Below are 16,958 nucleotides of genomic sequence, written 5' to 3' on the forward strand. Positions count from 1 at the left end.
ACATTGCCTAGCAGCTCACACTCACACTGAGGAGAAAATGCCACACTGTTCTTTGCAATGAAAAGGCAAGAGACCAAGCTAAAGCTATATGGAGATAGTAGCAACAAAGGATCTGGCTTCAAAATCACTATTTTGAGAAAGCAATGGTATGAATAAGGCATGAATGATCTTAGGAGAGAATTCAGTAAAGGGGCAAAGGAAGAAAAGAAGATAGACCCAATATGAGGCCACATGTTTTCTTGTAAACTCAAAGCAATAGTGAAGTCACCCCTAACTGTACCTGCTTCCAGACATGGCTATCTGTGTTGTAGAATAAAAATCACCAGCACAGTTTGATAATATACTGATCTTTAATCTATAAAGAAGTTTAAATTCAAAGTTTAACAGTATAAAAGAATAACAAATACTTTTAAAAACAAAAATACAAGATAACACACAGTTGCATCTTGGTTTCCTCCTGCTGCAAAAGCTTAGAGTACACGATTTCTTGGGTATAATTCCACTGCGGACAGTGTTTCCTAACACTTCAGCATATGTTGAAATTGAAATGAAATATCTTTATTCGTAAAAAAAGCTTTTCCAGGTACAAGTTCAAGCCAGGGTGCTATTGTGATTAGGTAGTCACAAGTCAGATCCCACATGTTTTTAAACCAAACAAGACGAAATCACTGCTTGTTGCAACATTCTTGCTTTTTCATGTCAAGTCCTAGATGCCAGCAGTCCATCTACCACTGCATCGATCAACCCAGCTGCTTGTAACTCACAGCTGCTCGAGAGCTGTGTTTCTTTCTTGGGTCCCCTGCTCTGAATTCACATTCACAAGTTCTTAGTCCCCTCAGGCACACATACAAAAATGCACTGAGGGGAGAAACGACAGAGAAGTTATGAAAACATGTGAGAAGTTCTTTCAGTCAGGAAAGAAAAAGCCTAAGGCAGGGGTGATGTGAGTAGCCCCTCCTGACAGCAATTGCTCATAATTTGCTCAGCTTTACCTCTAGTGGACCCTGAGGCAAACCAAAGAGTTGATGGGGACAACCAGGTGCAGGGGAAGAAAATGCTGAACAATCTGTGTAGCCTTCCTTGTCTCTTTATAGTTAGATTTACAATTCCGACCCATATAAACTCTACTGCTGCTTTACACTGACCAAAGAAACGTGCTTTTAGACCCAGGCTGAACCAGATTGGAGTGACTTTACAATTCACCTCACTCCTTGTTGGTTTGCTGTATTAACAACTCAAGCAAAAACAAACGGGAAAAAAAAAATCCTACCAGGATTTAGAATGGAAGACACCTCAAAAGTGGATAACAAAATATGTTTTTTGACAAGTAGCCCAACTGTAGAATAACTGTTTTTAATCCATTAGAGGTTGCATTCTCACTGTACGATCTTCAGAATGCATAATAATCACAATAACGATTAAATAAAATATTGCCACCGATGAAAGATCTGTTCAGTTAAAATCTGCAAACCCAAGTAAACAGCAATTTACACACTCCCTTCAGTCCTGCAATCCTGAAACATCCAACACTGCTTGGACAAAATTGAGAATACAGTAGACTTTTCAGCATAACTCTACTTAAATGACAGTACTGATTAAATAAAAACAAGGTATACTATTGAAACCAAATACATAGAATCGGGCTTCTATGCCACTATTCGCCAAAAAGCTATTTTAAAAAAAAAAACGGTTTAAATGCAAACTTTTACATCTCCAACATGTTTCACATATTTCAACAACAAAAGAATACACATACATTGTATGTGATAATTTTTCAAAACTAGCTGTTACATTTTCACAGATTAAAAAAAAAAAGTCTTTTTAAATATTTTGTTTTTTTCTACAAAGTGAATTTACATTTTTAAGTACAAAGTGCAAATACTACAATTGTTTTTATTGCCTTTTGGTGAGGAAATCTCCCACATGTCAGAGATCTGCCTTGGATCAGTAAGCTGTTCACCCTTGCTTCTTAGAAACTTGCTGAAAGAAAGTGGAGAAATTTACATTATTAATGATGTTTTCAATTAATCAAGTATAAATATTTATTTTTCAGCTGTGTCCACATGTCGCTATTAGAATAAGAGTTCTGCACAAATCTATATGGGGAATAAAATAATTCTTGCCCTGTGATCCTTCTTGGCATCTATGAACAAGGGCATGAGCAGCGTCTTTGCTATTTCTTACCTATGGCCTCTTTAAATCTATACCTGTCAAACACACAGTTTTAGCAACTGCCTGGGCAAGTCCCTGGTGCAATATACCTTTCTATGGCATGTGATGTATAAGGAATGGGCTGCTGGCCAAAGTCTTATGAGCAATCTATAGTTTCCTTTTAAACTTTTTGCTAGGCTGCAAAAGACCCTCTGGGTCTCATTGACAGCATGCGTGCATGTACGTGTATGTTTGCTGGACGGTGGAGCTGAGCAAGGGAAATATACCTGGCCACTACCCCAGTTCTGTCATATCCATCATGTATTTGACCTCTCATAGAGCAACAACAGCTGAGAATGCATATTAGTATATATAGCTATATCTGCTTTCTTTCAGTAAGCTTGTATGTGAGTGTACATATACAGATGACCACATATGTGGAAACCAAAAAAAAAAGTCTGGAATACATGCCTAAGCACACATAAACATATATATAACTGAATTGCCACAATAAACTAGTAGAAAGTGAGCTTTTGAGTGCCCATCTACACAGTGGTGCAAGCCCGATATCTCCTTCTTAGATGGGTGGTTTCCTCTTAGTAGCTCCTACCAGCCCAGTTGCTTTTCGATAACTTCAAGTGAAAACTTTTGTGATGAAAGCCACCTTTTGTATTTGCTGCCTTGTATTGTTCGAGTTTGAAACTGCCAACAGATGGTTTGCTAAGCCAGACTTAATTCAAGGTTATCATTTGTTAGCAACAGCTTTTAAAATAATTGGTGCTGAGTCAGCAAAATTATTGGACAAAATTAAAAAACGTAGATGCTCTAGGACACGTTTATTACAGATCCTGCAAGTCAGGATCAGATTACAAGAAAGGGGAGAGGGCTTGTCATGCTTCAAGTGTAATGCACGTGTGCCAGTAATTGCCATTATATAATTAAAATATCCCCTTTGAAAGTTTGTGAGTTCTGACAGGATAATTGTTTTCATGCTGCCTTGTTTAAAGCATAAGTGATTTGTAGGGCAAACTTGAAAAGTTAAGATCACAAACATTTGTTTAAACAAACAGAAATTTATCACATCCCTCTAGCTGTGAGAGTATTTTATATTCCATCAAAGGTATGTAGGAGGTCTCTGGTAGGACCCACAATCAGTGTTGAGCTTGCCTTAGGAAGCGTGAACCTAACATCAAACAAATCAAGAGATAAAGCAAGTAACAAATTGACTAGCAACAATGAGAGGAAAATTTCTCTTGGCTGGTGGGGAAGTTCATCTTGGAGTCAGTTTTTAACAAATTAATCTAGCTTTCTGATAGATGGGAAGAGATTAACCACAATTATGGTTTTGGGATACTTTTTTCCCAAATTCCTATTTTCCCAGCTGCAGGGTTACCTGTCCTTATAATATCTTCATATTAATATTCTTTAAAACATTTCATCATTTACTGGTGCTTTTGTGGGCATTAGTCATTTAACTAATACAAAAGTGAGGCAAAAATAGTATGAAGGCAATTCTATCACTTGACCATTCAAATAACTGGCAGACTCAGAAGCCCTTCTTCAGACCCATGCAAAAGTGCTAGGAAGTTGTGTTGATGTTGTCCAGAAAAATGCATGTTTAGTGTTAATGATTATAAAAATAGAGACACACAAATGAAAAACCCTTTCTTAATCTTAATCTTTTTCTTTTTTTTTTTTTTTTTCCCTGAGCTACCTGAGTTCCTCCTTTTCAGTGTATTCTGCTCCTTGATTTAAAAATTCTGCTCTTGTGGCTTTTGTAGCACTGAATGCTTTGAGTAGCCAAAATTCCATGAATGACATACACTGGTGTTACTCCGAAAAACAAAATCAAGTCTTTGCAGAAAATTGATGCAAAACCAAATCATGGATTATGTTGCCAGGGCACCTGACATTTTATTTGCTAGAATCATTCTGCAGACCTCACCAATTTTAGTTTCAACATACATCAGCAGACAGATGCAAATCCTAGTTCACCAGTGTCATTTTGCTCAGCCAGCAAAGGCATTTGAAAGTGACAGCTCTTTTCTCTTCACTAAGATTTTAAAAGGTGTTTAAAGCCACCATATAATAATATAGTGGGTTTTGTGAGATGTATACATTTTCATAGGGCATGGGAAATGAATGGCTTTGTCCACAAAGTAATTTCTATCAATGTAAGTTTGTGCCTGCAGTATGACACACAGGAAAATTAACAGAATTCAGTTAAAGCAGAAGGTAAATGAAGATAACAGTGCACATCTAGAAGTGTACAGTAATGTTATTATTCAGGAATGCAGAATACTCATGAGGGCTCAGTTACACTCATGTAATTATCACTAACCTATATGGCAATTTATACTTTAATAGAAAACATCCGCATGCAAACCTAGTCTACTTTGCACTTTATAAACATTTACTCTGCACCAGCAGTTGACTGATTCAGCTTTCCTTAGAGAGAACTTGTCAGAATTTGTTAATCATCATGCTGCTTTACATTTTCCTGGGAAATCTGCAGAATAGAAGATGAATGCAGTTTGAAGCTGCAATGATAACTGCTAAAACCCCAAGAAGATTAGCTGGACAAGGCAGGAAGGGATATCCTCCTCTCCTCAATACTCACCTGCCTGCTGGATGAAGTGCTCTCAATGTTGGTTTTAGGGGCCGCTAAAGGAGGGAAAAGAAAACATTGATATGGTTTGCAAGTTATATGTAACATTCCCAAGAACTGAAGCCCTCATTCTGAAAAGGCATTTTTTAGAGTACAGCTTTCAATAAATGAGATAAAATATTTCAGATCTTTTGTTGAAACATCTGCTTATCTCTCTGCTCAACACAGATGTTGCTTCTTTCATGGAATTATATGAAAGTTGAATGACGGCATTTCTTGACAGTTAATATGTGACATTTGCTTAGGACAGATTTATCTAGTCAGTGTCCAGCATTTCAAACTTCTTAAATCTTTAGTAGTAAATATAGCCTATTATCCCAGTGGCAAAGAAGCATGTACAAGCAGACTGTCTGGAAGGCACTCACTTTACTTAAAGATACTGCGTAGGAACAGCCAAAGACATTGTTCTCATTTGATCTGTAAAACAAGATTATCCCTGAGTTTTAAGTTTTTTGGTGGCAAAGTCCAAGACTGCTCTAAATAGGGGGAAAAAAACCCCAACAAAGCAAAACAATTATTTGAGTCTGCTGGCCCATTCGACTCCACAAACAAACTTGGGAGGCTAGGAGGAACTTGCTCTCTTTTGTCTTCCATGTCACTTTGTTAGTCAGTCAAGCTGTACTGGGACAAAGTGGGACAAAACTAGATCTTGAAAAATACTGCAGCAACAAGTATCCCCCTGAAAAATAATGTTTTACAGCTCTCTGGCTTTTACATGGCTTCAAATGATTCTTGTAAGATACCTGGGACTCACACAGAATGATACAGAGCCACCTCCTTATCTCAGCTCTCACACCTCATGTGACAGGGTCTCACCTATTCCTAGAAATGTAACTCTAGTTGTAGCAAAGTGGCAAAGGTAGTGAAAGGACTATCAGAAAGAAAAGTTTAATTATCAAGCAGGAGAAACTAAACAGAATACTGATAGTCCAACAAAAGCAACTTTTACTATCTTGTCTTTAAAAGCATGTATTTCTAGGAAAGCACCCAAGTGACTTGGTTTAGAAACTTTTCCCAAATGGATGCCATTATTTTTCAATGCAGAAGTTCTGAGCTATTTTTTTCCTTCCAAAAATAAGTGTTCTCCTCATTGACTACATTGTTTTTGGTTTTTTTTTTAAGAAGCTCTGTTAAAAATCTCCAGTTACGGTAAACCTAATTTTTACTTTGGCTGAATCTGTGCATGATCTTCATATAACTTCATGCATCTTACAACTTTCTTTTCCAAAACAGGCAGATTCACCTAATCTTGGGGGGGGTGGGGGGGTGGTGCTTCACCAGAATGGGCACTGGGTTTGCTTTGAGACTTGTTATAGTTTTCCTTTAAGTCCTGGGGCAATGAGTTCGGTCACAAATTTTCATGTACAAGGGACGAAGGAGTGCCAGTTGCAGCAGAAGTGTCTTGACCCGGTTGTTAACATATGAAGTGACCATAATGGCCTCCACTTCAAAAACTAATCTGCCAAATAGTGTAAATAAAAAAGAAGATACTACGTTTAATTTACAGCATAAAGATAACTACAGTCATTCACCTTTATATACACACTTTTTACTTCCATCATCTGAGTGAAAATTGCAAGGTATTATTATCAAGTCCACAAAAAACACAGAAAACAAAATCCTGGATCTGATATATTTGTTTTGACAGATCTGCTTCTTTGAGCCATGGCCACTTTATTATTACAATGTAGAACTATTCTGCCTTTCTGAAGCATTTACTTTCTAGACTTGATTACAAACAATTTTGTGGAAACCGTTTTTTTCTGTCTGCATTTCCCACTTGACATGCTTTCATTTCTTATGACACCTTTATTTTACTATCCTGGGTTCATTTTGAGCCCTAGACAAACAAAACAATTCATGTTCTATAACTTCTTACTGTATGAGGACCTACTGTTGTTGTTAACAATTATAGGGTTTTTTAACTTCTTATCATCAGGAATTGTGTGACTGAACTCTGCAGGGACCGTTACACACTCTTGTTCACTGTTTCTCCTTCACCAGTTCTGTAGCAAGATAAGGTGGCTGTGTACTAGCAGCTGTTCCACCTCTTTGGAAGATAACTGCATTCCTCACTGTATCTCTAAACCACATTTGAGAAATGAAAAGTCATTAGAAAGCTCGACAATGTGCTTCCTTCCCAGCAGGAATCCAAAAAGTACAGGTGCGGTACTTTACTCATTCAGGACACAGTGCTGCAATAACACTAAATTGGCTTTTCAAGAACTGTTGATGTTATGGTATCCTTTTAGGTTTCCTACTGTAATACATTTAATGGTCAGAATCAACAGGAAGTTTTGATTCTATGGGAGTGATGATTTGTGTACACAGAAGCAGTTTTCCTGCCATCTGCTCTGAACAACCACTGCATTAGCTACAGGCAGGTGTATTCTTTTATTTTGTATACTTCTGGCATATACAAATATAAGACCTAATCAGCTCTGAAGAATCTAGTGAAAAAGACAGAAAAAGCGCTTACTATGGCGTTTCTTTGTTTCTGCTTTACCTTCTTCTTTTGTTACTCCCAAGCAGCCCATTAATTCTTGAACTGACAAGGACTTATCATTGTTAACATCACAGTATTCCACAAACTTCTTCACACACTTTTTGGGTTTTGATTTCTTTCTTAGGAATCTCTTAAATGGCTTGATTTCTTTCTTGCCAATATCACCACTGGAATTTTTATCTAGCTGTTTGAAATACCAGTGGACCACTCTCTCCTCCAGAGTATGATTTGGATCAGGCTCTGAAACCCTGTAACAGAAAACAACAGCTTTGTTTTCATTTTTATACATAAACCTTAGTTTCTATCTTTATTTCAGAATAGTTTAATCACTGTCAGATGCTTTGTCAGATAAGACTCCCTGGTTTTGGACACTAGCTTCTTGTAGTGAATCCATCTTTTTTTCATGTTGGTCAACTGTATCCTAAATTTTATACTAGAACTAGGATTAGAATCTGCTTTTTGTTAACTCTCTGAAACTGTGTTGAGGTCAGCACCATGCTCAGTAAACAGTGCTGTCCCCTTTCATTTCCTGAAATAGAGAAAAGTGAAGAGAGAAATAGAAGAGAAAAAGAGAGTTTCATAGACAGCAGACACATTAAAACAGGTACTATACCCAACTAAAGCAGGTCAACAGTCAGCGTTGCCAAATACCTAGGCTCCAATTACAACCCATGATGGATGTTCTTAGAGAGAAAAAACCCAAATGTATTGAATTACAGGATAACTTATAACAATAAATGCCACCTCAATTTCAGATGGTAAGTTACTGTCCTGCAGACATCCAAAGTTTGACAGCACTTAGATATTTTTAATTCTGCCTGTGATTGTTGATAGCATTGGTTTGTTTTACAAGAAACTTGGCAAAATATGCATCAGAAAAGTAGTACACATTCATCAAGTAAGGCCTGAGAGAACAAAGACTGAGATACAGTTGCACCAGCAGCTACAGATAAACACTAAGCTGTGCTGCTGCTGAGAATTCAGCCATCAAGTGCATCTCTGTTCAGTGCAGAGAGTCCACAGTGTGGAGTGAAGTAAATTCTCCTACATAGGTTCTTGGAAATTCACCCTTTGTGAAGGCATAAGAAGAATAACTTCTCAAAGCCCTCAACAATTCATTCACCACTGCCGGAGTCCTCTTAAAGGCACACAAAAAGGATATGAAACCCACCGGCTAGAAGACAACGATGGATCAGAGACTGCGTGAACCATATCTGTGGACAATGCATCCAAAACACTCGTCAGGAACTCATTCTTCTTGGCCCCAGGGCAACCTAGAAAACGAGATTTTTTTTCTTTTCTTGTTTCCTTTTTTTGCAGCACTTAAATTCCAACAATAATTCAAACTTAGAAATAGGTGTGACTCCCTATACACAAATCCTCATAAACTGTGGACAAGTTCATAACATAATTCAAAGACAAGTATCTAAGTTCAGGTATATATCTGTAACATAGAGCAGGAACAGAAAAACAACCTTCAGCACTATAGCAAGAGAGAATATGGTTTGCATACCTTGGGTCCTTTTCTTTCAGTTTTAGACACTGTTTTTTCCTTCTTTAAGATATTTTTTTCCATGGGTGTTGTATTTTTAGAAGAACGGATTTGAAACAACAAAAGTTTGTACATGACACAAACCATTTGAAACATGGACTGGAAGACAATAGCACAATACTTCTTTCGGATTTCCTCTTTTGAGGAACTTCTGAACTACCAATGCCTTTCTCAACGTATATTCTCCCAGTGGATTGTTTTTCCTCTCTGTAAAATGATAGCCAACTCTTTGCCTCTTTCACTTTTCCCTTGGATAAGGGTTAACTCCCACTATATCATACATAGCCCAGTCTGATGCTGTTAGTTACTTGGTTCACACTGTAGGATCCTGTGGTGATGCTAGATCATCCTCATAATTACATTCCCTATGCCACAAAGTTATTCTCTGAAAGAAAATAGCGCATTTCAGACACATAATACGTCAGATAAATATACACTAAAGGCTCCAGTCTTAGAACAGTGCAGCTGGAGCAGATATACTCATCTGTCAAGTGCATGAATGTTGACACATGGACATTTGCTTACAAAACACACCTGCTTCCTCTCCTCTTCCCTAGAGCCCTGAGCCAAACACCAGGTCTTTCCCTAGCCCTGTAACAGCTGAGTTAAATTCTAGGATAATACAACAGTGACATAGAGATGACAAGCTTGAAGCTGAAGCCCACGGCAGGACTTTCACAGACAATTCTATGCTGAAGGCCTGTTTACCTGCAGTTCAATTCTTAAGTGAAAAAAGGGAAATGCTTTGAAGTGTTGTGGAAAAGAAAGATTAGTCAGTCAGTAGGTATTTGTTATTTCATTACACTTCTCAGTGACCTCTGGAGAAGGCAGGATTATCTGAGCCTGAAAAGCCCCATCTTGCCCAGCAAATTATTTTTTAATACATCCCATGTTGATCCAAGGAAATGAAAGCTATGTTATATTAGCCCTTAGCTATGGCACAGTAAGAATAGCTCAGCTATTATGTATAGTAGCAGCAGCAGCACCTACAACATATTACTGTCTAACACATTCATGCAGCTATCAGTTCCCTGTCTCTTATGTGTTTGCCTTTGGCACCAGGGACATTTTATTCTACTAACTGTAAAAGGCATATAACAGGAATGCACTAAAGCAAGTTGCACTGCACTAAAGTTTCATTTGCATTAAGGAAGTTTAATCTGCACTATTAGTACAGATGTGCACTAAAACTACACATCTGAAGCCACTTGTCACTCTCTCAGATATGTTCCTCTTCCCTTAGGCTTTAACCAGTTGGGTTCTTTTTTTGAAGGGAAGGGAAGGGAAGGGAAGGGAAGGGAAGGGAAGGGAAGGGAAGGGAAGGGAAGGGAAGGGAAGGGAAGGGAAGGGAAGGGAAGGGAAGGGAAGGGAAGGGAAGGGAAGGGAAGGGAAGGGAAGGGAAGGGAAGGGAAGGGAAGGGAAGGGAAGGGAAGGGAAGGGAAGGGAAGGGAGAAAGAAAAAAAATTCCAACCCAACAGCTATGAATATAATCCTAAATTTGAGTTCAGTGAGACAAGAACTTGAGCTTTCTCTGCAAAGCACGGAAATTAGAAGGGTTGCAAAAGATTAATAAGGAGGGACAGAAGACTATACCAACTGGTTCTTGGCATCATTCTGTACATAATTCAAAAGTATATTCCTTAGAGCAAAGAGCTTGCTGGTAAGTAAAGCTTAGACTCTGCAATCATGTAAGTAAGTAAGTTGTGCACTGTGATTTAAATTAAGCCACTCAAAAGCACATTTGCCCAAAGATGAGCAGGCAGAGCCCAAGCAGTGCCCATGCAGAAGGCACATCCTGTAAAGGTAACATGGTGACCTGCCTGAATCAAGCAATTAATTCTCTGAACAAACTGGTGAATTCAGCACTACTTCTTGCTAGCAGGGATACTTGGCTTGTGGCCCAGAGCTGGTTCTCTTCAGAGGACAGGTAAAAAGAAGTCTGTCTGAGGCTCGCTGTAGACCTATCTTGAATAGTAAAAGCTTTATCCATTTCATGCTGTGTTTGTCTTACTGTCATGAGGCAGAAGCCTGAATCCTGCTCCAAACATGAGCTGTGAATTTACAGAGGGGTCAAGAAAAATGCAGGCAATGATACCTCAGTGTGTAAGAATGCAGCACACAGTATGGCAACAAGACATTTTGACTTTTTTTCTTTCTCTCTCCTTTGCGCATAGATAATAATGTTAATATCCAATTTGACTTAGGAGCTCCACATTAATTTTTCAAGTTAGTTATGAGTGTATACCTGAAATATCTGGAAGAAACAAAAATTTACAGCTTAGGTAGTTTCCTCTGCTGTCCAGGGAGCTGCTGAGTCTACATATGCTACGGATGTAGAGATCAAAATCGTGACTTACCTTGCTATCTCGTAAGATACAGCTAGGTAGGGGAAAGTATCGATTTCTACATTCACAAGAAATTATGAGGAAAAAAATCCATAGTTTAAAGCCTGTCTCTGACAATTTTCTTTATGATTGACAGGTTTCTAATTGTGTATTGCATAAAGTTGCAATAGCAGTTGACAGCAACAGAAATCTCATAGAAATCTCACTATTAAAATAAACACAGTTAGTCGCTGTAAAACATTCTAAATTATGACTCTACTACTTAACGTAAAATGACACTCCACAAAATCCTCACCAGTTAAATACAGAGAAAATATTAAGTTTCTCCCAATTATAATTTTTGCTGACGGTTGGGCAATCAAACAGCAATTTAACTTACAGAGAAATCTCTGTTCTTTGCAGGTGTTATTTAACTCTCTGGAGGCTTCACACTGAGCTTTAATTTTCAACAAACTTGTGGATGAAATAGCAAAACTGGGGGAGCTTTTGCTTGATTGTAATGAATAATTCACTCTTACTGGACTAAATACAGAAAGGGAAAGTCTCTTATGGGAGCCTTATGTTTCTTGCTATGGTTTATGTACTTCAGTTTCTTCTTTTGCAGTTGCTTGTCCTGTGTGGATTTGACAGTTTACATAAATAATAATTTGTTGTTAAATGGTTGAAGTTGAAACCACATGGAGTTAACCTACAGGTTCAGAGATATAACACAGAACTGAGTGTTTGCTTTAAGGATAGTTTTACCCAGAGTAAACCTTAGACCAACAAATACATACCACAAATGATGGGAATATACAAACACTTCATTTCAGCTATAATATAAAGGTAATCAAAGAATCACCATTACACATTATATACCTCACATGTACACGCGCATCTATAAATACATCCACCTTTAGTACTCAGGATGTATTTTTTGAGTTACATTTGTGGGATAGTTGTCTATAAACCTTCTAAAATATGTAGCCAAGTGCCTTGTAGCTCCCTGCTTGGTTGATAATAATCTACTACTGTCAATCTTTGAAGATGATCTTTCACAGCACATCTGAAGTCATGGTTAGAAAAGTATTTTGTTCATTTCTGTAGAAATGTGAGTACAATAGATAAGTTTCATCACTTTAAAAGGGAGTTTATATTGATCTTCCTGCAAGAGAGGAAACAGTCTTGAGTCATTCACTCAGGTAATTAAAGGCATGACAACTTCTAGTTAGCAAACCTAAAGCTTTTTATTCCCTATTTGTTAATACAAATATCAGGCTTAGCAGTGCAATCATATACAACGACCACTCAAATACTCCTGCAGATTATAAATAAACTTTGACCTGTCAAAAAACAGAATCATCAGAAATATTCATGTTTCTTTAATGTCCTTGACTTCACTTAAATATAGTGATATACAGGAAAAAAGTCTTCAGCAAAGTTTGTCAGTGCTACAAGTTACCCTGGGAGATCAGATAATACAAGGAAAATTTTTTTTCAACTTTTATTCTATGCACACATATATGTTCAGTTCATGAGTTTATTTCTATTTATCCACATAAATGACAAGTTTGTGTTTCTCTAGATATGCTGAGGACACTTCTCATTTTCTTGACCTCTTCTGGAGATACATTCCAGAAAAAAAACCTTTCAAAAGATGAGCCTGGGAACTGAAATTTGTAACTTTTCTGGAGACTAAACACCATGGCCTCAACAGAGTCAGTGGTTTTATGGCTCACTGCAGTTTTCCCTCACTGCACCTCCTGGTAACTTCTCACAAACGGTAATTATCTCTTAGTCTCTATCCTAAAGGGGTTGAGGACATTATCATCTCTGCTTGTTAACATCCCCCAGGTATTACCCTTTTTTTCGTTTCTCTCTTAAATATTCTCACCAATTAAAAGAATTAAGTTGAACTCAGAGCCAAATTCTCTGTTATATATGCTTATACAGACTTTGGAAATAATGAAGCAGAATAGAACAGATGTTAGCTGGAGGGGAGCTACAAATCCATTGCTTTGTAGCCCCAGATATCTTTGTCTTACAGGGAAGACTATTATTCCTGAAGCAGGGCAGAAAGCAGATTTCAGTTCTCCACATATATTTATTTTTGTTACTGCTTTAAAATGATCTTTCTGTTCTAATTTGGGGGGTAGAGGGAAACAAAAGAGTTAACAAAGGATGATCTCTCAAGGCCCTACCCTTCAAGTGCAGGCATTCATATCATACCAAAGTGCATTGAGTGGGATTTGTCCAACTTGAGGCTGGTGAAATGAGGTGTCTCACCCATAAAAGTTCTTTAAGCTCAGTATAAAAGAACCCATTCAGAAGGCATTCATCCCAGCTACCTTACACTTTTCCTTAGAGTAGGATAAGATCTCCTTTAAAATGTGTCTCTTCTTTCCCATTAACTTCTGAGGAAGCCCGGACAGCTAACTTACACTCCCAGATGGTGTAAAACTGCTTGTGATGGGTTCTGTATGTATCTGTTTTATAAGTTCATTTAGGTTCAGACTACTTTTTTATGCTGTGGGTAAATATGGTAGAAAGAAGGGATAATGTTCATAGCAGAAACACATATGATCTTATAAACAGTTTTCACAGGAAGCTGAGTGACAAAGTTAGGCTAAGGCATTTGTTAATAGGAAAAGCAGTTCATTACTTTTATATCAGTTCTTGTAATATTAATTACTAAATGACAAAAAGAGAATCAGAACATAACAGCATAACAGAGACAATGTGAAATTACGAAGTTTTGACTACCGCTTTTTAGTTTGTTTTTTTCTTCATGAGAATTTGAAAGACCTTTTAAATTTCTTGCTGCTAACAGTTCTGAGATGTCACTGTGAGAACAGGCAGGGGGTGAACCAACTAGAACACTCTAATCTTCTCAGATGCCATCCAAAACTCAAAACAGAACTTCAGAAGGTCTGTGGACCTTATCTGCCTTTTTTTAAACATTCTCTTGTAGACTTTTACCTTTCTAGTTTTGACTGGGAACAGGAAAAAGGTTTGAAAACTCTTATGATAAGGTCTTGCATAACTGGACTCAATGCAGCTGATGTTTTTATTAGGTAGTCACAGCCTACACAGTATCTGCACTGGTCTGGGAGGCCAAAGACATTTTAGTATGTTGAGAAGAATCTGAAATTCTGAGCATTTAGGGTCAGCCTGTGCCAATCCAAACTCCTAACCTTTAGAGAATGGTTGCCTTATGTCCATCCAGCTCCAGTGTAAGAAACACAAAGTATATGGCTGAAGTATTGTCACAGTAATACAAGTCAATCAGTCTACTGATTAGGGCACAGAGAGATGAGTTTAAGGATTACAAAAGGGCCCCAAAAAGTCCAGAAGAGAAAAGCAACTGGATCCAATTTGCAAAAGGCTATACTTCTGCTTTACCTACCATATTTCATGACTGCCTGTCCCTGAGATATACAGCTGGTACTTCTGACTGCAGTAACACTTTCAACAACAGCTTATTAATGGAAATGTTTTGGAATCCAGTTTTCTATAGTATGGCAGGCATCCGAATCTCCATATTATCACTCTGAGAGTCCTAACAACTAACAACCAACATTACTTAGGGAGTCAAAATGTAGTCGTTTTTAGTAGACATTTATTACTTTCAATTCACTTGTATTTTCATCATGCTGTTATGTTTACTCTCAGGAGGTGGGTATGAAATAACCGTATTTAATTACCTCCATTTAAATATCCATTAAAAAGGAAAAGCTATTATAAAAAATGTATGTTGTTGCAATTATGGAAGTGACCTCAGAAATAAGGTGTATAATTCTGGTCTCCTGCTGGAAAAATTAAACTACAGGGACTTGCTTACTGGCGATGGTTTCTACATTACTTAATTGATCTGAGCAGCCTGCTCCTTGGGAACACGCATGAAAACCAGCCTTTTCTACAACCTGATGTTGATTTTAACCTTCCTGGATATCTCTTACTGAGACACTTACCACTGGAGGCATCAGCTGAAAATCCCAAAAGCATTCACTCTCAGCAAAAGCCAGAAAAAAAGATCTCTATTCAAATACTGAGAAACAGTGGTCATTAAAAGTAAAAAGATGAAGGAAATTCAGAGCTGAGTTAAAAACTGTTGGCCCAGCAGCACAGATTCATGTGAGAGCTATTTTCAAAGAGTCCCTCCCCACAGAGTGGTACCAGGTTTTCAGAGAGAAGAGCAGAACCTTCATGCCAGTCTGTGGTTCTTAATTTATTTTTCTTTTTAACCCAAATGTGGATTGTACAGAGCAATGACCTGGTGTCTGCTATCCTTGAAATGAAAGCAGTGGCAGAACTGTGAATTATGAAGGTAACTGCTTCAGAAAACCATTTTATTTTCAGAAAACATATTGTTGGATGGTGCAGGGTGAGCTGGAAAACTGTATGGGGAAGGGAAAAGCAAAGAGGAAGAAGATCTAGCTATATTGCAAGCAGTCAAGTATCAGAATCATAGAATCATAGAATGGTTTGGGTTGGAAAGGACTTTAAGATCATCTAGTTCCAACCCCCCTGCCATGGGCAGGGACACCTCACACTAAACCAGGTCACCCAAGGCTTTGTCCAGCCTGGCCTTCAACACTTTACCCATGCTTTAGTTTGCTTATACAGGTAATTACAAGTACTGAATTTGAATTAGGACAAATTTTCATCAATGTTACCTGATTTTTTTTTTCCCCCTCCCTCCCATAACTGGAAAATTGGATTTCTGACACAAATTGCAGCTGAGAATACAGGGAGTCAGGCATGGCTATTTCTTGGAACATCAACTATATACTATGTAACTTAGAGTGAGTTTTTACAGCAGTGATTAGAAGAGGTTTATAAAATGGAAATCCTACAAGCAACTGAAGTGAAACAAGAGTCATCAAGAACAACTAAAGCATTACTTGAACACTATGGAATGAACCAATCCTTGGAAACCTGGCATCACGAAAATCTCTCTCTTTATGTAATATTTAATTTGGGATTGGCAGTTGTGTTACCTTTCTGGACACTTTCCATTAAACATGACAGAATTCTTCTGCAAATTCCATTTCAAATCTCACTGGCTCATCCTTTGCTAAATAAAAGAAAGCTGTAAATTTACTAATACAAAAGCATAAATATAGCCTTACAATTGTTTACTGTGAAACTTTTACAAGGTACGATATTATGCAAGGATGAAATACCCTCAGCTCCTACTGAAGGAAGTGAGCATCCTATGACAGACTGAAGGCTCAGGCCTTAATAAATAGTTACTATTCATTTAATTTAAGAATTAAGACCCAGTCCCAATTCACCATTACTCAGCTCACTTCTCCATGGTTCACAGAGGAGTACCTCTGTAGCTACAGCAGGTTTCTGAACCAACTTTCTTTGCAAACTGACCTCTATTTGGAATGGATACCCCAAGCTACAAATAACACTGTGTACCTCATTAAACCACAATAAACTGATGTTCAAGTAATGAAGAGCTTGACTTCATTCCACAAAAAGGACAATTCAGCGTTAATCATGCCACCCTTAATTTGCAATTTACAGTAAACACCGAGGAAATTAACACATAGCACTTGGTTGCAAAGATCCTGCAATGACAGCAGCACAATGGAGTAAACTAAAGATGGAGATGAATGTAATTAAGGTTCTAAAGTGTCTGCCAGGAAGAATGCAACACAGCTGACTTCATGTAAAATAGTTTACAGCATGTGGCTTGATTACAAAGTGCCTTGGGTCGTTTTACAGCAGGGAGATCCAATTACA

General features: G+C 37.8%; 1 protein-coding gene across 4 annotated transcripts in view; it reads right to left on the reverse strand.

Annotated features, from left to right (window-relative positions):
• Nucleotides 1–331: 331 nt before the first annotated feature.
• The window catches only part of SMOC2 (SPARC related modular calcium binding 2), a 140,133-nt gene continuing 123,506 nt past the window's right edge, over nt 332–16,958 (reverse strand). For 3 of the 4 annotated variants that reach the window (XM_061471357.1, XM_061471353.1, XM_061471355.1), the window contains 4 exons: nt 8,497–8,599; nt 7,299–7,573; nt 4,772–4,815; nt 332–1,980 (listed from right to left, as the gene is read on the reverse strand). In XM_061471357.1, the coding sequence (XP_061327341.1) occupies nt 1,957–1,980; nt 4,772–4,815; nt 7,299–7,573; nt 8,497–8,599 (446 nt within the window). In that variant the 3' untranslated portion in view covers nt 332–1,956. The remainder of the gene's footprint in view (nt 1,981–4,771; nt 4,816–7,298; nt 7,574–8,496; nt 8,600–16,958) is intronic. The other variant, XM_061471354.1, reaches the window with a different exon arrangement.

This window comes from Pezoporus flaviventris, unplaced genomic scaffold, assembly GCF_033815535.1.
Source record: "Pezoporus flaviventris isolate CSIRO_AGI_PZ_B2104156 unplaced genomic scaffold, CSIRO_AGI_Pfla_v1 ptg000066l, whole genome shotgun sequence".
In the NCBI taxonomy this organism is placed as follows: domain Eukaryota; kingdom Metazoa; phylum Chordata; class Aves; order Psittaciformes; family Psittacidae; genus Pezoporus; species Pezoporus flaviventris.